The following is a 23,404-nucleotide window of genomic DNA, read 5'->3' on the forward strand; positions in this document are numbered from 1 at the left end:
AAAAGCTAATTTTAATTTTGTGGAGTGTCAAATTTCTCGATTCTGATAAAAATTACACTTTTTAAGAAACTTTAACAAGTTTTTATATTTCTATAAAGTTTTTTCCTATTTATTTCAGGTTTACCTTATGTGAGAGCCCCAATCTTCCTTTAGCTCTGTGTAACATTTTTAAAATGTGGGGATAAAAGCAGCTTTTCATTTCCTGCTTACCTGTCTGTAAGAATTCTGCATTGTAATTGGCGGCTTAGACAGCTTGTTGATGTCACAGCAGAGCGCGCCAGGGATTCCTCTTTATGGAGCGCTGCAATCTCTTACACATGGAAAAAGGAAAATTCTCGCCACAGATACCGCAAGATCTTTGTGGGCAGCTTTCTTTGGGGCCAGCGGTGAACGGCTTTGGTTCTTCTTCTTTGCAAATTTCGGGCCATTTTCTTTTTCTGTGAGGTGGTACGCTTGTTTGCTATAGCTGCGTGGCGTCTGCATTGCCATCACTGTCTCACACGTGGCTCAATCTCTGGTGTGTTCAGGTTCGGCTGTAGACTCCTTGAGCTCTCAGCTGCGACTCCTATTTTGTGCACCGAGTAATAATAATAAAAAATACTTAACGCATGGCCTCAACTACCTCTCTAAGAGTTACACATATGGTATTGGCAATCCTTAAGTGATTGTAGAAAAAAATGATAATTATGAATTCAGCAGCACCCTTGTGGCGTGAATAAACACGATTACTATGTTTGATTTTGTTAGATTACGGGAGTACTTTGCTCATGAGCGGAGAAAAGTAGTTTTAAAACTTGCTGTTTTTCTGCATTCGATCTTGTGCATTCGGTTTATTCCAATAATAAAATTATTTTAAAAGTAAAGCAATTTGTGTGTGAGCGATAACTGCAATGTATTTTTTGCCGAACACAACTTCACCAACCCCACAGCAGCCGGGGTCGGACCACGCGGTGATTGACAGGCGAGCACTGAAGAAGGCGGTTAATTTCATACAACGGCTGGGAGACTGTGGCGGAGAGAGAAGCGCGCATTCAAAAATAAAAGCACTTGATTTTCATTCATTAGCCAAGAACGTCGCCGAGAAAGCGGGTAAAAGGAGAAAGAAATCAAGACTAGCTGTCTGTGTGCAATTGTTGCCAGTGTAAGTGGCTATATTTGGAGCAGGGTTTGGGTCGTGACTGAGGTGCGGTGAGTGTGCATAGTTCGCTGCTTATTCACTGGGTTAATTTTGCAGACAGTTGTGCGTGTTTGTACGAGAGAGGGAGAGCCTGTCAAATGTCTGACTCTCACTTGTTGGAACTGTTATTTGGGGCGATACGGTAACGTCCATTTTCGTGCAGAAATACTTCGCTAAAGTTCAAAGAAAGTGAATGATTTTTCTTTGTAAAACTCATCGTTTGGCTCTAATTGTATTTTAGTAAAACGCCATTGACTGTGACCTAGATCGATGTTGGATCTGGACAAAATAAAAAAAAGGAAAGAGTACAGTAAGAGGAGTTGGGAACCATGGATACGGCGAGGATCGCGACAGCTGCCAGACCGCCGACAGGGTATGTTGACATTTCTAAAACTTCATTGTGTAACACCTGGGTTGGCTGCAAAATATTTGTGGTCGGCCAAATAAATAACGCAACTGCGCACTAAGAAGAAAATGAAGACGCAGGGGAGGAATAGAATACCAGGAACATGCGAGTTGTGAGAGGTCGGCCGGTTGTCGGTTGGTTGAGGTATGTGGAAGGCGGCGGGCGCGCTCTCGCACCGCGCCCACTTGTGCTGCGCTTTGCCCGTTTCCCTGGAAACGCCGCGCACCTGACGGCGGTGGAACATTCCCGGGAGTCGCGGGTCACGAACCAGCAGCTCCCGTCTGCACACCGTGCAACCCTTCCCTCACAGTGCAATCCTGTCCCCTCACACACAGTGCGACCCTGTCCTCACACACCGCACACATTGTGACCCTGTCTTCACACACAGTGCGATCCCGCCCTCGCACACATAAGAACATAAGAAATAGGAGCAGGAGTAGGCCATACGGCCCCTCGGGCCTGCTCTGCCATTCAATAGGATCATGGCTGATCTGAATCTAGACTCGCGTCCACTTCCCTGCCCTCTCCCCGTAACCCCTAATTCCCTTATCTGCTAGGAAAATGTCTATCTCCATTTTAAATTTATTTAATGTTGCAGCTTCCACAGCTCTCTGGGGTAGCAAATTCCATAGATTTACTACCCTCTGAGTGAAGAAGTTTCTCCTCATCTCAGTTTTGAAAGGGCAGCCCCTTATTCTAAGATTATGCCCCCTAGTTCTAGTCTCACCCATCAGTGGAAACATCCTCACCGCACCCACCCGATCAAGCCCGCTCACAATCTTTTATGTTTCGATAAGATCGCCTCTCATTCTTCTGAACTCCAATGAGTAGAGTCCCATCCTACTCAACCTTTCCTCATACGTCAACCCCCTCATCTCTGGAATCAACCGAGTGAACCGCCTCGAGAGCAAGTATATCTTTTCTTAAATATGGAAACCAAACCTGCACGCAGTATTCCAGGTGTGGCCTCACCAATACCCTGTATAACTGCAGCAAGACTTCCCTGTTTTTATACTCCATCCCCCTTGCAATAAAAGCCAAGATTCCATTGGCCTTCCTGATCACCTGCTGCACCTGCATACTAACTTTTTGTGTTTCATGCACCAGGACCCCCAGATCCCTTTGTACTGTAGCACTTTGCAGTTTCTCTCCATTTAGATAATAACTTGCTCTTTGATTTTTTCTGCCAAAGTGCATAACCTCACACTTTCCAACATTATATTGCATCTGCCAAATCTCTGCCCACTCACTTAGCCTGTCTATGTCCTTTTGCAGGTTTTTTATGTCCTCCTCACTGCTTTCCCTCCCATCTTTGTATCGTCGGCAAACTTGGATATGTTGCACTCGGTCCCTTCCTCCAAATCGTTAATATAGATTGTAAAGAGTTGGGGACCCAGCACTGACCCCTGCGGAACACCACTAGTTACTGATTCAATAGCAAAATTGCCAGCCCGAGAACGAACCATTTATCCCAACTCTTTGTTTTCTGTTAGATAGCCAATCTTCCACCCATGCCAGTATATTACCCCCAATCCTGTGATTTTTTTTAAAATCTGGATCAGTAATCTTTTGTGTGGAACCTTGTCAAATGCCTTTTGGAAGTCCAAATACACTACATCCACTGGTTCCCCTTTATCCACCCTGTATGTTACATCCTCAAAGAATTCGAGCAGATTGGTCAAACATGACTTCCCCTTCGTAAAACCATGCTGACTCTGTCCTATTAATTTATGTTTATCCAAATGCTCTGTTACTGTTTCCTTAATAATGGACTCCAACATTTTGCCAACCACAGATGTTAGGCTAACTGGTCTATAGTTTCCAGCTTTTTGTCTACTTCCCTTCTTAAATAAGGGTGTTACATTAACAGTTTTCCAATCTGCCAGGACCTTTCCTGAGCCCAGGGAGTTCTGGAAAATGATCACCAATGCATCCACAATCCCTACCGCCACTTCTCTCAAGACCCTAGGCTGTCAGCCATCAGGTCCGGGGGATTTATCCGCCTTAAGTCCCATTATTTTACTGAGTACCATCTCCTTAGTGATTTTAATCGTGTTTAGCTCCTTCCCCCCCCCCCCCACCCCCATTGCCCCCTGTTTGTCCAGTGTTGGGATATTTTTAGTGTCCTCTACTGTAAAGACTGATACAAAATATTTGTTCAGCGTCTTTGCCATCTCCATGTTCCCCACCACTAGTTTCCCGCCCCCTCGCACCGCAGGCAGTGCGACCCCGCCCCCTCGCACCGCAGGCAGTGTGACCCCACCCCCTCGCACCGCAGGCAGTGCGACCCCGCCCCCTCGCACCGCAGGCAGCGCGACCCTTCGCACCGCAGGCAGTGCGACCCCGCCCCCTCGCATCGCAGGCCGTGCGACCCCGCCCCCTCGCACCGCAGGCCGTGCGACCCCGCCCCCCTCGCACCGCAGGCAGTGCGACCCCGCCCTCACGCCCCGCACGCAGTGCCACCCTGCCCTTCGCACGGACCCGCCCGTCGCATGACCCCGCCCTTCTCATGCAGTGCGACCTCGCACACCGCACGCAGTGCGACCCCACCAACGCACGACCGCGCCCGCCGTGTGACCCCGTCCTCACACACCGCCCGCCGTGCGACCCCGCCCTCGCCCGCCGCGCGACCCCGCCCTCGCCCGCCGTGCGACCCCGCCCTCGCCCACCGCCCACCGTGCGACCCTGCCTTTGCCCGCCGTGCGACCCCGCCCTCGCACACCACCCACTGCGCCCCTGCCCTCGCACACCGCCCAGAACACCCAGGACAGGATGCAAGTGTGTAGGGAGCGGCGGGATGATTTCTAAACTGTTGCGCATGACCTTCAACTACATTTAAGAAAAGCCTAGTTACTGTAACAAAAAGGTCGCGTTATGTGTTTTACCATCAAAAATGTCTCCTGCAATTTACATAGCACTATCGCATTTCATTGAGGTAGACTTAAAGTATGTTGCATGTCTTTAAAATCTTAAATCGTTTTTGTCTTCACTCACCTGTAACATAATGACATACTTATACTTATTTTCTGGATACTTTTTTTCTGTAGAAGTATACATTTATTACAGTCCTCTTTGTATTTTATTAATCTATTATCGTGCCAATATCACAGTTAATTTCCTCTATGTCCTGTCACGTGATAACGGGAACACCCAGGACGCTGGTGTACAGGGAGAGTCTTATATTTTAATGCTTTGAATATTGATGATATTCATAAGCTGCTAAAGTGGTTTAATTTGTTCTAAACGTTTGGTGTGTTGCTGGATTTCAACATTCCCAGCCGTTCTTGGTGAAATTAGCCTAGTTTGAACATGCCCTTAATACCAAAAGGCACAAACAATTTCCTATTTAGTTTCCTTTTTATTTTGGGAAATGTTTATTTTTGTATGATAGACGGTGTTAGTGTGTTTATATCCAAGGTTTTGCCCAAAAGGAAGCCATTATATCCATTACTTAAACTGTTTATTTTTGAGAGCAAAGGCAAACTTTTTAACAATGAGTCAATTGTATTGTATAATCTGTACACATTCATCTTTAAAGATTTATTTTTTTAGTTGTGCTTTTCTAACAGTGCAGACTTTCATAACGTTTAGCAGAGCTTTTTTAAGCCTTGTATTCAGGTAGTTTCAGGGAAAACCAGGGCAATTGGTTTTGTTTTCAGCTTGTGCTGTGAAACACCAGGATCTGCTTAATTTCTGTAATAACAAATGTCTAAAACAACCTCTGTTCACCTTATTGCCCCTTTTCTATAATTTTCTCTTCCATATAACCAGAGAGTGTCAGAAGCCTGTTGCATTGTAGAAGGCATCACCTGGTAAATTGGCTGCCAACACTCTTGTGTTCACAAACTAAGAAATTATTTGATGGCAATCAAGAGTAATGACCCTGACTGGTTTATTCCCTCCAATAGCCATGTGTAGCTGAAGACACTTAGGGGGAAAAAATGAGTCAAGCCCCCTTTGGGGTGCTAACTTCACTGTAGCGCCCCGAAAAAATTAGCACCCCCACAGCCAAAATTCATCAGTAACGGCCCAAGAGGGAAGCGGGATGCTACTGGAAGCGCCCCGCCTCCCTCTTGGGGCGCTGTGAGTGAATATCACGCGCTACGCGGCACGTTGCGCCGTGGTACTGCAGGCCTTCCTCCCCTTCTTAAAGGGGAGGGGCCTTGAGCAGCGCGACCCGGGGCCCAGCTGGGCCACCAGGGATCGGAGTGCTGGCGAAAGAGCCCGGCACTTCTCGAGTGCCGGGCTCAAGGCGCGCAGCGGGCACTCTGCGGGGGAGCTTCAGAGGAGGCCGGGGACGGCAAAGGGGGAAGGTGCTGGCAGGCGGCAAGCAACAAAAATGGCCGCCCGGCACCTTCCCTTTAATTAGCGCCGCCCCGGCCGCAGGTAGGCCCCCTTGACCCCATCGGACATAGCGTCCGGCGTTAATTCAGGGGGCGTTACCGAGGATCGTGGCCGGGGTGCTGCACATGGCGATGACGTCATCGCCGTGGGGCACTAGTGGTTACCGCCGCCGCTAACATCCCGCTGAATTTCGCGGGAGGCGTTGGCGGCACCGCGCCCGGGCGCTAGTTGCTTTGCGCTCTCTTAGGGCGCTAACGGGAGGCGCAAAGCAACCAAATTTTTAGGCCTTATAGTTTCCAACTGTTGCTCCAGCTGAGATCAGCTCACTTGGCACTGATTAAGTTTAAATCTAACATGAGACCACCTGGGTTGTGTATAGTTTAATGTTACACTTAGCCACTGGGCAATCAGCATTGACTTCGAGTAATGTACAGATTGTCACTATTTTTCAATTTTAAACTTTTTTGATCATAATACTTTTTTTTTTGCAGAAGAGTGGGAGTGTGGCGGGGGGGGGAGGGGTAGTCCTGATACTTTCATGGTAGTACACAATTATCGCAGAACATTAAAATGGTTTTGAAACTCCCATAAAAGTAAGGAATTCAGACACTCTATTAGTTTGATGTCACTGAACCCAAGAAGGTATCTATGGCTGACCTGAATTTGTAACCGATTGTAAGGAAACTATGTCCATTCCCACTTCTGATATCCTGTTCCACAGGTCAGTCATTCTTTACGAAAAGTAAAACTTACAGACATCCAATCTCACCATCTGCTTCCTTGGCTTGTATGGGTAGCCCTGAGTTCTACCTGATCCCACCACCTCAAACATGCTCATCACAATATCTACTTGCATAATGTCCATGCCTTTTAATAATCCTAAATGCTTAGAGTGGATTCTTCCCCCCCGCCACCCGCCCCCCCCCCAACAAATTAAATTCTCCTTCTCATCAGCAAAATACAGACCCAGGGCCTTCAGTCTAACTTGATAACTCAATGATCTTGGGTTATTTTATACGTGCACATTTCTGCAGGCTTTCAGAAGTGGCAATGAAAACCTAGAAGATAGGAGCAGGAGTAGGCCATTTGGCCCCTTGAGCCTGTTCTGCCATTTCATGGCTGATCATCCAAATTCAGCACCCTGTCCCTGCTTTCTCCCTGTATCCCTTGATCCATTTAGCCTTAAGAAATATATCTAACTCCTTCTTGAATACATTTAATGAATTGGCCTCAACTGCCTTCTGTGGTAGAGGATTCCGCAGGTTCACCTCTCTCTGGGTGAAGAAATTCCTCCTCATCTCTGTCCTAAATGGCTTACCCCTTATCCTTAGACTGTGACCCCTGGTTCTGGACTCTCCCGCCATCGGGAACATCCTTCCTGCATCTAGTCTGTCTAGTCATCTTAGAATTTTATAAGTTTCAATGAGATCCCCTCTCATTCTTCTAAACTCTAGCGAATATAAGATAATCGACCCAATCTCTCTTCATACGTCATTCCTGCCATCCCAGGTATCAGTCTGGTGAATCTTCGCTGCACTCCCTCCATGGCAAGAACATCCTTCCTCAGATAAGGTGACCAAAACTGCACACAATACTGGAAATGTATATTGAAAAGAAAGACGCAGAAAGCGGGAAAAAGAATGGAAGCAAGATGGCGGCTACTCACCTCGGTTCAGAACGATAAGGCCCGCCCACACACACACCGATTGGTCGACCGTCAGGTCACCAAAGCGTAGGATTGGTCAATCGTCCCATCACTCGACTGTAGGAGGGCCCGCCTGCACGCGCCAGGAACCCGGCGTACGATTGGTCGACCTCGAGGTCACTCTATCGCTAATGAGCGGATAATGAGATGCTAATGAGCGGAATGTTGAACGTTTTTTGGATACCGCGGGCGCAATTTTTGTCTGGCCGAAACGTAAATACGCTTACGACCGTTTTGGAATGGGAAGCTTTCTTTTGACGTAACGCACGCGTAGGTACGCTCTATAACTTTCGAGTGCATAGCCGGACAGACGCACACCGGAGGACAGACTGACAGACAGACAGATCGATCCGTTTATATATAGATAGATAGATAGATAGACTAGCTGGAGTGCCCGGCGGTGCCGAGGCTTTTTCGAGGGCATGTTATTGTTGGAAGAGAGAGAGAGAGAGAGAGAGAGCGACTGGGGGGAAGAGAGAGAGCGACTGGGGGGAAGAGAGAGAGCGACTGGGGGAAAGAGAGAGAGCGACTGGGGGGAAGGGGAGGGGAGGGGGAAGCGGGGGGAGGGGGGAGGAGGGGAGGGGGAGGAGGAGGGGGGGAGGGGGAGGAGGGGGAGGAGGGGGAGGGGGGGGAAGGGGAGGGGGAGGAGGGAAGGGGAGGGGGGGAAGAGGAGGGGGGAAGAAGGGGAGGGGGAAGAGGAGGAGGGGGGAAGGGGAGGGGGGAAGAGGAGGAGGGGGGAAGAGGAGGGGGGGAAGGGGGGGAGGGGGGAAGAGGAGGAGGGGGGAAGGGGAGGGGCGGAAGGGGAGGGGGGGAAGAGGAGAGGGGGGAAGAGGGGGGGAAGGGGAGGGGAGGGGAAGGAGGGGAGGGGGAGGGGGGGAAGGGGAGGGGGGAAGAGAGGGGGGGAAGAAGAGGTGGGGGGAGGGGGGGAAGGGGAGGGGGGGAAGAGGAGGAGGGGGAAGAGGAGGGGAAGGGGGGAGAGAGAGGGGGGGGAGGGGGGGAGAGGTGGGGGGGAGGGAGGAGAGGAGGGGAGTCCCCGAGCCCCCTGATCTCCGCCCTCCCGATCTCCCGAGCCCCGCCCCGCCCCCCCGATCTCCTGAGCCCCCCCGATCTCCTGAGCACCCCCCCCGATCTCCTGAGCCCCTCCCGATCTCCTGAGCCCCCCCCGAATCTCCTGAGCCCCCCCCCCCGATCTCCCGAGGCTCGCCCCCCCCCACCCCCGATCTCCCGAGGCTCGTCTCCCCACCCCCAACCAAGCACCGAACTCCGGAGGCCCGAGCACCGGCCCCCCACCCTCCCGCTCTCCGGAGCCCCGCCCTCCCAAGCTGGCTTCAAGCCCGCCGATTGCGGCTGTGAGAGACGACCGGCGGGCCCGGTTGCCGGGGTAACCCTTCCCGCTCACCAAGCCCCGCCCGAGATCCGCACTCCCGAGAGCCCCGCCCCCCCCCCGCCCGAGCCGAGCGGGGAACAGAGAGAGACGCCGCGTCTCAGCTGCTCCTGCTGCGCGCGCACCTTCCCGCTTACCAAGCCCCGCCCGAGATCCGCACTCCCGAGAGCCCCGCCCGAGCCGAGCGGGGAACAGAGAGACGCCGCGTCTCAGCTGCTCCTGCTGCGCGCGCACCTTCCCGCTTACCAAGCCCCGCCCGAGATCCGCACTCCCGAGAGCCCCGCCCGAGCCGAGCGGGGAACAGAGAGACGCCGCGTCTCAGCTGCTCCTGCTGCGTGCGCACCCTGACCCTCGTGACCCTCGTGGCTGAAATCCGTTGCCCCGGGTAACGTGACACGGCGGGGGGGGGGGGGCGGCGGCGGTGAGGAGCTTAGCAGAAGCCGTGGGACAATTACCTAGCTCGGGCCTGGCTGGGCAAGAAAGGCCCAGGCTTTGAGGCCTAACAAAAACGGGGAAAGGTAGGAAAAAGAATCTTCAGGTTAGAGAAAATATTTACAAATGAATGAAGTTTTTTTTAAAACAATTTAATAAAAGCAATTTTATTTTGCTGGAAATGTATATTTGAAAAGAAAGACGCAGAAAGCAGGAAAAAGAATGGAAGCAAGATGGCGGCTACTCACCTCGGTTCAGAACGATAAGGCCCGCCCACACACGCACCGATTGGTCGACCGTCAGGTCACTAAAGCGTAGGATTGGTCAATCGTCCCGTCACTCGACCGTAGGAGGGCCCGGCCGCACGCGCCAGCAACCCGGCGTACGATTGGTCGACCTCGAGGTCACTCTGTCGCTAATGAGCGGATAATGAGATGCTAATGAGCGGAATGTTTAAGGTTTTTCGGCTACCGCGGGCGCGATTTTTGTCCGGCCGAAACGTAAATACGCTTACCAGCGTTTCGGAAAGGTGAGCTTTCTTTCGACGTAACGCACGCGTAGGTACGCTCTGTAACTTTCGAGCGCATAGCCGGACAGACGCACACCCGAGGACAGACAGATAGAAGGACAGACAGCTAAACAGACAGACAGAAAGAACGATCCGTTTATATATATATATATATATATATATAGATACTAGCTGGGGGAGCCCGGCTTTGCCAGGGCTGTTTTGGGCCGGGCGGTTTAAATCGAGTGCCAGGCTTTGGGCCCTGTCTCTGTGTCCCTCTCTCAATCTGCTGCCGGGCAACATTTCTACCTTTTAATACCTTGAAAGATGAAAGTGAAAGTGCTTATAAAACGTTTTTGGTAAATCTTTAAAAAATAACAAGAGATACTAACTTTTTTGAAGCCGGATCAGCAGATTTTGAGCTGGAAGTAAATGGGGTTTTTAGCTTGAGGCAATGGCTGCCACATCCCTGAGATGAAAACGATTAGTCCCGCCCACAGACACAACGATTGGCCAACCATCAGGCGACTGAACTGTAGGATTGGTCAATGGTGACGGCACAGGATTGGTCGAACCTTGACGTCAGTCAATCAATGCTAATTAGCAGATAATGAGTTTAATTTTGAAGGTTTTTTGCATAAGGCGCGAACAACTTTCGTCCGACCGAAAAGTAAATACGCTTACGACTGTCCCGGAACCGTAAGCTTTCTTTGGAGGTAACGCACGCGCAGGTACGCTCTATAACTTTCGAGCGCATAGCCGGACAGACGCACACCGGAGGACAGAAGGACAGACAGATAGATAGACAGACAGATCGATCCGTTATATATATACATATACACTAGCTGGGGGGAGCCTGGCTTTGCCAGGGCTGTTTTGGGCCGGGCGGTTTAAATCGAGTGCCAGGCTTTGGGGCCTCTCTGTGTCCCTCTGTGAATCTGGTGCCGGGCAACATTTTAAATCGAGTCCCAGGCTTTTGTGCCCTGTCTGTGTCCCTTTGTGAATCTGCTGCTGGGCAACATTTCTACCTTTTTAATACCTTGAAAGATGAAAGTGAAAGTACTTATAAAACGTTTTTGGTAAATCTTATGTTATTTTTAAAAGAGATACTAACTTTTTCAAAGCTGGATGATCAAAGTAGTTTGAGCTGGAAGCTGAAGTAATGGCAGTGAAACAATGGCTGCCAGATCCCTGAGATGAAAACGATTAGTCCCGCCCACACACACACACACACACCGATTGGCCAACCATCAGGGGACCGTACTGTAGGATTGGTCAATCGTGACGGCACAGGATTGGTCGAACCTTGACGTCAGTCAATCAATGCTAAGTAGCAGATAATGAGTTTAATTTTGAAGGTTTTTTGCATAAGGTGCGAACAATTTTCGTCCGACCGAAAAGTAAATACGCTTACGAGCGTCCTGGAAGCGTAAGCTTTCTTTGGAGGTAACGCGCGCGTAGGTATGCTCTATAACTTTCGAGAGCATAGCCGGACAGACGCACACGTGAGGACAGACAGACAGAAGGACAGACAGATAGACTTGTTTATTTATATATATAGATAGACTAGCTGGAGTGCCTGGCGGTGCCGAGGCTTTTTTGAGGGGATGTTGTTGTTGGAAGAGAGAGAGATTGCGACGGGGGGGAAGAGAGAGAGATTGCGACGGGGGGGAAGAGAGAGAGAGTGACTGGGGGGTAAGAGAGAGAGCGACTGGGGGGTAAGAGAGAGAGCGACTGGGGGTAAGAGAGAGAGCGACTGGGGGGGAAGAGAGAGCGACTGGGGGGGAAGAGAGAGAGCGACTGGGGGGGAAGAGAGAGAGCGACTGGGGGGGAAGAGAGAGAGCGACTGGGGGGGAAGAGAGAGCGACTGGGGGGGAAGAGAGAGAGCGACTGGGGGGGAAGAGAGAGAGCGACTGGGGGGGAAGAGAGAGAGCGACGGGGGAAGAGAGAGAGCGACTGGGGGGAAGAGAGAGAGCGACGGGGGGAAGAGAGAGAGCGACTGGGGGGGAAGAGAGAGCGACTGGGGGGGAAGAGAGAGAGCGACTGGGGGGGAAGAGGGAGAGCGACTGGGGGGAAGAGAGAGCGACTGGGGGGGAAGAGAGCGAGCGACTGGGGGGGAAGAGGGGGGGAAGAAGAGGGAGAGAGGGGGGAAAGAAGAAGGGGAGGGAGGGGAGGGGGGAAGGGGAGGGGGGGAGGGAGCGGGGGGGGGGGAGTCCCTGAGCCCCGCCCCCCCGATCTCCCGAGGCTCCCCCCCCCGATCTCCCGAGGCTCCCCCCCCCCTCTCCCGAGGCTCCCCCCCGATCTCCCGAGGTGCCCCCCCCGATCTCCCGAGGTGCCCCGATCTCCCGAGCCCCGCCTCGCCCAAGCCCCGCCCCCTCCGATCTCCCGAGCCCCGCCCCCCCACCCCCGATCTCCCGAGGCTCGCCCCCCCCCCCCCGATCTCCCGAGGCTCGCCCCCCCCCCCCCGATCTCCCGAGGCTCGCCCCCTCCCCCCCCCCCCCCCAGATCTCCGGAGGCCCGATCTCTGGAGCCCCGCCCCCCGCCCGAGCCGGCTTCAAGAGCAGAGAGACCCCGCCCCCCGCCCGAGCCGGCTTCAAGAGCAGAGAGACCCCGCCCCCCGCCCGAGACGGCTTCAAGAGCAGCGAGAGAGACACCGCCCCCCGCCCGAGCCGGCTTCAATAGCAGAGAGAGAGAGAGACGCCGCCGCGCAACCTACCGCGTGAGGCCGGGCCGGACTCAAGTCGCGCGCGCTGACTCCTGCCCCACCCGCCTTTACTAAGATGGCGGCGGTAGCGGCGCTCGGCTGAGGCCCGCCCCTCCAGCCTTCACAAAGATGGCGGCGATCGGGGGCCGCTTGTTGACTGGGGCCGGGAGGTGCCTAGCTCGGGCGTGGGTGCGGAGGAGAGGCCGAGGCTTCAAGGCCTACCTGGAAAAACAGGGAAAGGTCAGAAAATTAATGAGATTAGATAAAAGATTTAGAAAGTAATTAACTTTTTTAAAAAACAATATGTGTTTTAAAAGCAACGTTTTTTTTAAAGACGCAGAAAGCGGGAAAAAGAAAGGAAAAGTTTGGAATCAAGATGGCGGCGACTCACCTCGGTTCAGAACGATAAGGCCCGCCCACACAGGCACCGATTGGTCGACCGTCAGGTCACCGAAGCGTAGGATTGGTCAATCGTCCCGTCACTCGACTGTAGGAGGGCCTGCCTGCACGCGCCAGGAACCCGGCGTACGATTGGTCGACCTCGACGTCACTCTATCGCTAATGAGCGGATAATGAGATGCTAATGAGCGGAATTTTGAACGTTTTTTGGATACCGCGGGCGCGATTTTTGTCTGGCTGAAGCGTAAATACGCTTACGACCGTTTTGGAAAGGTAAGCTTTCTTTTGACGTAACGCATGCGTAGGTACGCTCTATAACTTTGGAGCGCATAGCCGGACAGACGCACACCGGAGGACAGACAGACAGATCGATCCGTTTATATAGATAGATAGATATAGATATAGATAAGTCATGCCATTAGTTGTACAGTTTAATATTTTATTCGTGTTTTTTCCATCTGTGACCGCTGAACTCATGGTTGGATAGATCATTAAAACCCCCAGATTTTATTTCCTGCTCTGTTTATTCAAGCACATACCAATTAATATGAAATCCATATTCCTGTTTCTTCTTAACAACAAGAACTTATATTAAGATAGCGTCTTTAACGTAGTAAAACGTCCCAAGGCGCTTCACAGGAGTATTATAAAACAAAATTTGACACCGAGCCACAGAAATCAGGGCAGGTGACCAAAAGCTTGGTCAAAGAGGTAGGTTTTTAAGGAGCATCTTAAAGGAGGAAGGAGAGGTAGCGAGGCAGACAGGTTTAGGCAGGGAATTCCAGACCTTAGGGCCTAGGCAACAGAAGGCACGGCCACCAATGGTTGAGCGATTATAATCAGGGATGCTCAAGAGGGCAGAATTAGATTGCGCAGATATCTCGGGGGTGGGGGCGGGGGCGGGCTGGAGGAGATTACTTGAGATATGGAGGGGCGAGGCCATGGAGGGATTTGAAAACAAGGATGAGAATTATAAAATCGAAGGCGTTGCTTAACTGGGAGCCAATCTAGGCCAGCGAGCACAGGGATGATGGGTGAACGGGACTTAGGTGCAAGTTAGGACACGGGCAGCCGAGTTTTGGATGACCTCAAGTTTATGTAGGGTAGAACGGGGAAGGCCAACCAGGAGTGCGTTGGAATAGTCAAGTCTAGAAGTAACAAAGGCATGGATGAGGGTTTCAGCAGCAGATGAGCTGACGCAGGGGCGGAGACTGGCGATGTTACGGAGGTGGAGGTAGGCGGTCTTGGTGATGGCGTGGATATGTGATCGGAAGCTCATTTCAGGGTCAAATATGAAACCAAGGTTGCGAACAGTCTGGTTCAGCCTCAGACAGATGCTAGGTAACGGAGTTTGTGTTGGGGACTGAAGACAATGGCTTCGGTCGTCCCAATTTTTAATTGGAGAAAATTTCTGCTCGGATAAGCAGTCTGACAATTTAGAGACAGTGGAGGGGTCGAGAGAAGTGGTGGTGAGGTAGTGCTGGGTGTCGTCCACGTACATGTAGAAACTGACGCTGTGTTTCTGGATGATGTTGCCGAGGGGCAGCATGTAGATGAGGAACATTATGATTTAGTAATTCAACCAATTCCCTGTCCTCGGACACAACCTCCTCACTAAATCTGCTTTCATTGCACTTATCCATATTGGACTCCATCTGCCAACTCTGCCACCTAATCTGTCTAGATTCCATTTGATTATTAGTGTCATTGGATACTGCATCCAATTTGGTGTCAGCTGCAAATCCCTGAACAATAATGTATCATCTAAGTTATTTATAAAAATTATGAACTAAAATGGCTGGAATGCAGATCCGTGTAGTATTCCACTGCCAGCTGGTTTTCACCCCTTCCCCATGCACCACCCTGCTTTATTGCCTACGTTTTCAGTAATGCATCAATCCAGCCTGATACTTTGCCAACTATCCAATGGCTACACCCTTGCTAATTAGTCAACTGCCTTACTGAAACAAAAGCAAAATACTGCGGATGCTGGAAATCTGAAATAAAAACAGAACCTGCTGGAAATACTCAGCAGGTCAAGCTGAATCTGGAGAGAGAAACAGTTAACGTTTCAGGTCGATGACCCTTCGTCAGAACTGGAAAAAGTTAGAGATGTAACAGGTTTTAAGCAAGTACAGAGGTTGGGAAAGATGGGAGGAAAGAACAAAAGGGAAGGTCTGTGATGGGGTGGGAGGCAGGAGAGATTAAATGACAAAGGGATGATGGCGCAAAGCAAAAGGAGATGGTAATGGGACAAGTAAAGAAACAAAAGATGGGTCCAGAGGAGGTGTAAATGGGAATAGCAGAAACATCAGCAACAGCTGCTGTCTATAAAAAATGGGGGCAGAGGTTATGATCTGAAATTGTTGAACTCAATGTCAAGTCCGGAGGCTGTAAAGTGCCTTACTGAAATCCAGGTAGATAACATCTACTGCCTTACCCTTATCTAATAGATCTGTAACCACTGCAAACGAACACAGTAAATTGGTCAAGCATGGTTTGACCCATCTAAACCCATGTAGCTATTACCAGATTCTGTCCTCCACACAGTCCCTTGTGCCATCCCAAAACAATACCTCAAATATTTCCCAGAATCGAGGTAAGGCTCACAGGTCTGCAATTTGAGGATTTATCCTTTTGTCCCATTTTTCAAATTAAGGGGGTCACATTTTTTACTTTCCACTACATTGAGCTGTTACGATAGCAAAATACTGCAGATGTTGGAAATCCGAAATAACAACAGAAAATGCTAAAAAACTCAGCAGGTCAGGCAACATCCGTGGAGAGAAATTTGAGTTGACGTTTCGGGTCGAACCCTTCTTCAAAACTGGAAAGAAAAGAAATTAGATCGAAGGCAGGGCTGCGATCGGACAAAAGAAACAAAAGAGCTAGACGAGATGGTAATAGGCTGAGATTAGGTGTAAAGTGTACTGGCAGGGCAAGAGATAGTTGCCAGGTGTGAGAGAGAAACAAAAGGAAAGGTGGGGGGGGGGGAAAGGAGTGGTAAAATTACAAGAAAAAATGTGTGATAGGGGCCGAGGTTATGATCTGAAATTGTTGAACTCGATATTGAGTCCGGAAGGCTGCAGAGTGCCTAATCGGAAGATGAGGTGCTGTTCCTCGAGTTTACGTTGAGCTTCCGTGGAACAATACAAGAGGCCAAGGACGGTGAGGTCCGAGTGGGAATGGAGCGGTGAATTAAAATGACAGGCGACCGGAAGCTCGGGGTCACCCTTACGGACTGAACGGAGGTGTTCCACAAAGCGGTCACCCAATCTGCGTTTGGTCTCCCCAATGTAGAGGAGACCGCATCGTGAGCAGCGAATACAGCTGTTAGCTGATTTGATAGATATTGGTACCAGAATTTGCAATCTCCTCAGCCAATTCCACCAATATCTTTGGGTGGAGATTGTCAAGAGATCTGGAGCCTTTTCACTTTCAGCTTCCTAAACCTTTCTACAGGAAACTCTCGATTTACCGGCACCTAAAATAACCGGAAATCTCTGTTAACCGGTAAAATTCAGGAGTAGGTTCAGGTAAGTTTTACTTCATCTTAGTGGCCGTTCCTGGATCTGTGGCTGTGTAACCGGGGTTCTTGCACCTGTTGCTATGCAACAGGGATGCCTGGATCTGTGGCCGGGGTTCCTGCACCTGTTGCTATGCAACAGGGACGCCTGGATCTGTGGCCGTGTATGGGGCTCTCGTACCTTTTACTATACCTCTCTGTAATCCGGACTTTTTGATAAACCAGCATCACGCCGGTCCCGTTGGTGCAAGATAAAAGAGTTTCCTGTACTATATCTTCCATGATACCTATGGTTTCTAGTCACTTGCCTCTTGTATCCGTCTCTCTTTACCCTCCCATGGTAAAAATGATCAGAAAATAAAGATTTAGTAATTCTGCCACTTCCTGTGCTTGGACACAACCTCCCAACTGCTTCTGATAAATAGTATAACTTCCTTCAATCCTTGTTTCTGATGTACTTAAAGAATGTTTTGTCATTGCCCTTTTATATTTTCTGCTTTATTCCTCTTGTATTCCCTCTTTCTGTCTCTGTTTCTTGGCCTTCCTCTGCTCTTTTTTTTACATCTAGTTCTTCCTGATATATTTATATGCCCTTTCCTCAATGTCTCTCATGACGTCTCTTTTCACTCATTTCGGTTTTATTCTCTTGTTTGGTCCTCAACTTGATTCTGGAATAAATTGCTTCTGCAATGTAAAAAAAAAAATCATCTTGAAGTACTCCATTTTGAATAGTTCTTCCTATTTTATTCCTGCAGCATTTACGAACATATAAACATACGAAATTGACAGGCAGAGAAATGCCAGCTGGTCCATCAAACCTGCCCACACTCATGATGGCTGGAGAAGTTTACTTCTCCCCCCTCCACCCCACCGCAGCCATAGAACCATAGAAGATAGGAGCAGGCCATTCGGCCCCTCGAGCCTGCTCCGCCATTCAATGCGATCATGACTGATCATCCAAATTCAGTACCCTGTCCCTGCTTTCTCCCCATATCCCTTGATCCCTTTAGCCTTAAGAAATATATCCAACTCCTTCTTGAATATATTTAATGAATTGGCCTCGACTGCCTTCTGTGGTAGAGAATTCCACAGGTTCACCACTCTCTGGGTGAAGAAATTCCTCCTCATTTCTGTCCTAAATGGCTTACCCCTTTATCCTTAGACTGTGACCCCTGGTTCTGGACTCCCCGACCATCGGGAACATCTGGTCTGTCCAGTCCTGTCAGAATTTTATAAGTTTCAATGAGATCCCCTCTCATTCTTCTAAACTCCAGTGAGTATAAGCCCAGTCGACCCAATCTCTCCTCATACGTCATTCCTGCCATCCCAGGTATCAGCCTGGTGAATCTTCGCTGAACTCCCTCCATGGCAAGAACATCCTTCCTCAGATAAGATGACCAAAACTGCACACAATACTCAAGATGTGGTCTCACCAAGACCCTGTACAACTAGAGTCATAGAGTTATACAGCACAGGAAGAGGCCCTTCGGCCCATCGTGTCGGCGCCGGCCATCCAGCCCTGTCTAATCTAATCCCATTTTCCAGCATTTGGTCCGTAGCCTTGTATGCTATGGCATTTCAAGTGCTCATCCAAATGCTTCTTGAATGTTGTGAGGGTTCCTGCCTCTACCACCCTTTCAGGCAGTGAGTTCCAGATTCCAACCACCCTCTGGGTGAAAAAGTTTTCCCTCAAATCCCCTCTAAACCTCCTGCCCCTTACCTTGAACCTATGCCCCCTTGTTATTGACCTCTCTACTAAGGGGAAAAGTTCCTTTCTATCTACCCTATCTATGCCCCTCATAATTTTGTATACCTCAATCAGGTCCCCCCTCAGCATTCTCTGCTCCAAGGAAAACAACCCCAGCCTGTCCAGTCTTTCTTCATAGCTGAAGCGCTCCAGCCCAGGTAACATCCTGGTAAATCTCCTCTGCACCCTCTCCAAAGCAATCACATCCTTCCTATAGTGTGGCGACCAGAACTGCACACAGTACTCCAGCTGTGGCCTTACCAGCGTTTTGTACAGCTCCATCATAACCTCCCTGCTCTTATATTCTATGCCTCAGCTAATGAAGGCAAGTATCCCATATGCCTTTTTAACCACCTTATCCACCTGTTCTGCTGCCTTCAGGGATCTATGTACATGCACACCAAGGTCCCTCTGATCCTCTGTCTTTCCTAGGGTCTTACCATTCATTGTGTATTCCCTTGCCTTGTTAGTCCATCCAAAATGCATCACCTCACACTTTTCAGGGTTAAATTCCATTTGCCACTGTTCCGCCCATCTGACCAACCCACCTATATCGTCCTGTAGCCTGAGGCTTCCCTCCTCGCTATTTACCACCCCACAAATTTTCGTGTCATCTGCGAACTTACTGATCATACCTTTTACATTCACATCCAAATCATTAATGTAGATCACAAACAGCAAGGGACCCAGCACCGATCTCTGCGGTACCCCACTGGACACAGGCTTCCAGTCACAAAAACAACCTTCCACCATCACCCTCTGCCTTCTGCCACTAAGCCAGTTTTGGATCCAATGTGCCAAGGCACCCTGGATCCCATGGGCTCTTACCTTCCTGACCAGTCTCCTATGCGGGACTTTATCAAAAGCCTTACTGAAATCCATGTAAACCGCATCCACTGCACTACCCTCATCCACACACCTAGTCACCCCCTCGAAAAATTCAATCAAATTGGTCAAACATGATCTTCCCTTGACAAAGCCATGCTGGCTATCCCTAATCAATCCTTGCCTCTCCAAGTGGAGACTAATTCTGTCCCTCAGAATTTTTTCCAATAATTTCCCTACCACTGATGTTAGGCTCACTGGCCTGTAATTACCTGGTTTATCCCTACTACCCTTCTTGAATAATGGTACTACGTTAGCTGTTCTCCAGTCCTCTGGCACATCCCCTGTGGCCAGAGAGGTTCTGAAAATTTGTGTCAGAGCCCCTGCAATCTCCTCCTTTGCCTCACATAGTAGCCTGGGATACATCTCGTCCGGGCCTGGGGATTTATCCACTTTTAAGCCTGCTAAAACCGCTAGTACCTCCTCCCTCTCGATGCTAATATGTTCAAGTATATCACAGTCCCCCTGCCCGATTTCTATGTCCACATCGTCCTTCTCCATAGTAAACACAGATGCAAAAAATTCATTTAAAACCCCACTTACATCCTCTGGCTCTACACACAGCTTGCCACTTTGGTCCCTAATGGGCCCTACTCTTTCCCTAGTTATCCTCTTGCCCTTAATATACTTATATAAAACACCTTAGGATTTTCCTTTATTTTGCTCGCCAGTGTTATTTCATGGCCCCTCCTCGCTCTCCTAATTTCTTTTTAAGTATCCCCCTGCGCTTTTTATACTCCTCCAGGGCAAGACATCCTTGTTCCTGTACTCAAACCCTCTCGCTACGAAGGCCAACATACCATTTACCTTCTTAACCGTCTGCTGCACCTGCATGCTTACCTTCAGCGACTGGTGCACAAGGACACCCAGGTCTCGTTGCACTGCCCCTTCTCCCAATTTATTGCCATTCAGATAATAATCTGCCTTCCTGTTTTTGCCACCAAAGTGGATAACCTCACATTTATCCACGTTATATTGCATCTGCCATGCTTCTGCCCAATCACCCAACCTGTCCGAATGATCCTGGAGTTTCTCGGCATCCTCCTCACGGCACACACGCCCACCCAGCTTTGTGTCGTCTGCAAACTTGGAGATATTACATCTAGTTCCCTTGTCTAGATCATTAATATATATTGTGAATAGCTGGGGTCCAAGGACCGATCCCTGCGGTACCCCACTAGTCACTGCCTGCCACTCGGAAAAAGACCCGTTTATTCCAACTCTTTGCTTTCTGTCTGCCAACCAGTTCTCTATCCAAGTCAATACCTTGCCCCCAATCCCATGTGCCTTAACTTTACACGCTAATCTCTTATGTGGGACCTTATCGAAAGCCTTTTGAAAGTCCAAATACACCACATCTACCGGTTCTCCCTTATCTATTTTACCAGTTACATCCTCAAAAAATTCCAGTAGATTAGTCAAGCACGATTTACCTTTTGTAAATCCATGTTGACTTTGTCCGGTTCCGTCACTGTTTTCCAAGTGCTCTGCTATTACATCTTTTATAATGCACTCTTAGCATTTTCTCCACTACCGATGTCAGGCTTACCGGTCTGTAATTCCCTGTTTTCTCTCTACCACCTTATTTGAATAGTGTGGTAACATTAGCTACCCTCCAATCCATGGGTACTGTTCCAGATTCCATCGAATGTTGGAAGATGATCAGCAATGCATCTACTATTTCTAGGGCCACTTCCTTAAGTACCCTAGGATGTAGATTATCAGGCCCTGGGGATTTATCGGCCTTCAATCCTGTCAATTTCCCTAACACCATTTCCCAACAAATACTGATTTCTTTCAGTTCCTCCCTCTCATTAGACCCTATGTTCCCCGACATCTCTGGGATGTTATTTGTGTCCTCCTTTGTGAAGACGGAACCAAAGTATGTATTTAATTGGTCTGCCATTTCTTTGTTCCCCATTATAAACTCCCCTGATTCTGACTGCAAGGGACCTACGCTTGACTTCACCAATCTTTTTCTCTTCACAATATCTAAAAGCTTTTATAGTCAGTTTTTATGGTCCCTGCAAGCTTACTCCCGTATTCTATTTTCCCCTTAATTAATCCCTTTGTCCTCCTTTGTTGAATCCTAAACTGTTCCCAATCCTCAGGTTTGCTGCTTTTTCTGGTCAATTTATATGTCCTCTCCTTGGATCTTATGCTATCCCTAATATCCCTTGTTAGCCACAGTTGAGTCACCTTTTTTTTGTTTTATTTTTATGCCAAACTGGGATGAACAAATTCTGTAGTTCATCCATGCGGTCGTTGAATGTTTGCCATTGCCTATCCACCGTCAACCCTTTGAGTGACATTCCCCAATCAATCCTACCCAACTCGCGCCTCATACCATCGTAGTTTCCTTCATTTAAATTCAGGACCCTAGTCTCTGAGTCAACTACTTCACTCTCCATCTTAATGAAGAATTCGATCATATCATGATCGCTCCGACCCAAGGAGCCTCGTACAAGATTGCTAATTAATCCTTTCTCGTTACATAATACCCAGTCTAAGATGGCCTGATCTCTAGTTGGTTCCTCGACATATTGGTCCAGGAAACCATCCCGTAAACACTCCAGGAATTCCTCCTCCACAGTATTATTACTAATTTGGTTAGCCCAATCTGTATGTAGATTAAAGTCCCCCATGATGACTGCTGTGCCCTTATTGCACGCTTCTCTAATTTCCCTTTTAATGCCATCCCCAACCTCCGCCTTACTGTTTGGAGGTCTATATACCACTCCCACTAACGTTTTCTGCCCCTTGGTATTTCTCAGTCATGTGGTCTCCTGGGAGAGGCAAAAAAATCTATGCTGCCAAAGTAAATAGACCAAGGTCCTTAATCCTATCTGAGCAGCTGAGGTTCTTTAAGCTAGGAATCATTCTCGTAGCTCTCCTCTGGACCTTTTTCAAGGCCACTATATCACCCACCATGTGGGGGGACCAAAACTGGACACAATACTCCAGATGCAGTCTGACCAGTGACCTCTACAGTGACAGAATGATGTCCTTTGATTTATACTGTGTGGTTCCATGAATACCTCTCAATACCCTGTTAGCTTTTGGTACAGATTCTCTACATTGGTCATCCTTAAGCCTGCTCTCTTGAAATTCAATTTCTTAATAACTTTGTTTAATTTTTTTCGCCTTAAAATTATTTTTTTTATGATCACTAGCCCCCCAAAATGTTCCATTACCTCGATAAGATGTTCACTCCTCTCGGTTAGGAGCAGATCCAATATTGCCTTCCCCTTGTGAATTCCCATATTACTCTTTAAGAATCTTAACGTACTTCAAAGATTTCCTTTCAGTTGGAGGTTATACCCACTATAAATTCCAGTATGGCCGATTAAAATCCCCCACCATGATTACAACTGTACTATTAGAACTATTTTTCTCATGACCTCCTATGGCAGCTCATGCACCTGCTTTTATTTTGTTATGGCCTTTAACATTTTTTCCTTTTCTATCTTCCAGATCCACCTAAAGAGACTGCCAATTCCCATTTCCATTCTCTCGGCAATGTATAATTTTTTCCTGATGAATAGTGCCACCCCACCCCTTTCTTTCCTTCTCTATCTTTCTTGAAGCGTACATAGCCTTGCAGATTTATTTCTCATTCATCCTCTTCTTTTAGCCAGGTTTCAGTAACTTCTATATTATCTACTTACCATCACTACTAACTCATCCATTTTATGCTTCTGGTATTGATGTAAATACATGATAGTTTATTTTCTTTTTGTTGTATTCATATTCCTGCCTAATAAATAACGCACTGTGCCATCCCTTCCCTTTTCTTCCTTTGCCGCCGCCGCCACCAATAGCACTTCCTCAGTTTAAATCCTTCCCAAGTGTGCTTTATTTCTTCGGCTGAAGTGAAGGCATCCCTGTTGGTAAACCCTTCCCTTCACCAGATTTTGAAACCCTCCTACAGAATATGTTGAGCCATGCATTGAGCTGCCCACCCTGCTGAATAGGTCCAGCCTGTGGCACGGGAATAATCCTGATAGGACGATCCTGGAAATCCTTTCTTGAGTTTTTTTCCCTAGCACCTGAAATTTCCTTTTGTAGTACATCGTTTCTGCACCTACCTACAATTGTTGACTCTCACTTGATGCGACCTCTAGTTTCTCCCCCTTCCGATCGCAGGATATTATCCACTTGCTCCAGTTAAGTCCCAAACTTTGACA

At 48.9% G+C, this 23,404-nt stretch overlaps 1 protein-coding gene across 2 annotated transcripts in view; it reads left to right on the forward strand.

Annotated features, from left to right (window-relative positions):
* The first annotated feature begins 878 nt into the window (after positions 1-878).
* Positions 879-23,404, forward strand: part of cobl (cordon-bleu WH2 repeat protein) — a 568,107-nt gene continuing 545,581 nt past the window's right edge. Inside the window, exons 1-2 of one of the 2 annotated variants that reach the window (XM_085988107.1) lie at positions 879-1,141; positions 1,419-1,550. In XM_085988107.1, coding sequence (XP_085844233.1) covers positions 1,507-1,550 — 44 coding nt within the window. In that variant the 5' untranslated portion in view covers positions 879-1,141; positions 1,419-1,506. The remainder of the gene's footprint in view (positions 1,142-1,418; positions 1,551-23,404) is intronic. The other variant, XM_085988108.1, reaches the window with a different exon arrangement.

The sequence above is a fragment of the Somniosus microcephalus genome, chromosome 5, assembly GCF_052327205.1.
Source record: "Somniosus microcephalus isolate GS21.2 chromosome 5, FLI_Smic_1.0, whole genome shotgun sequence".
Lineage (NCBI taxonomy): Eukaryota > Metazoa > Chordata > Chondrichthyes > Squaliformes > Somniosidae > Somniosus > Somniosus microcephalus.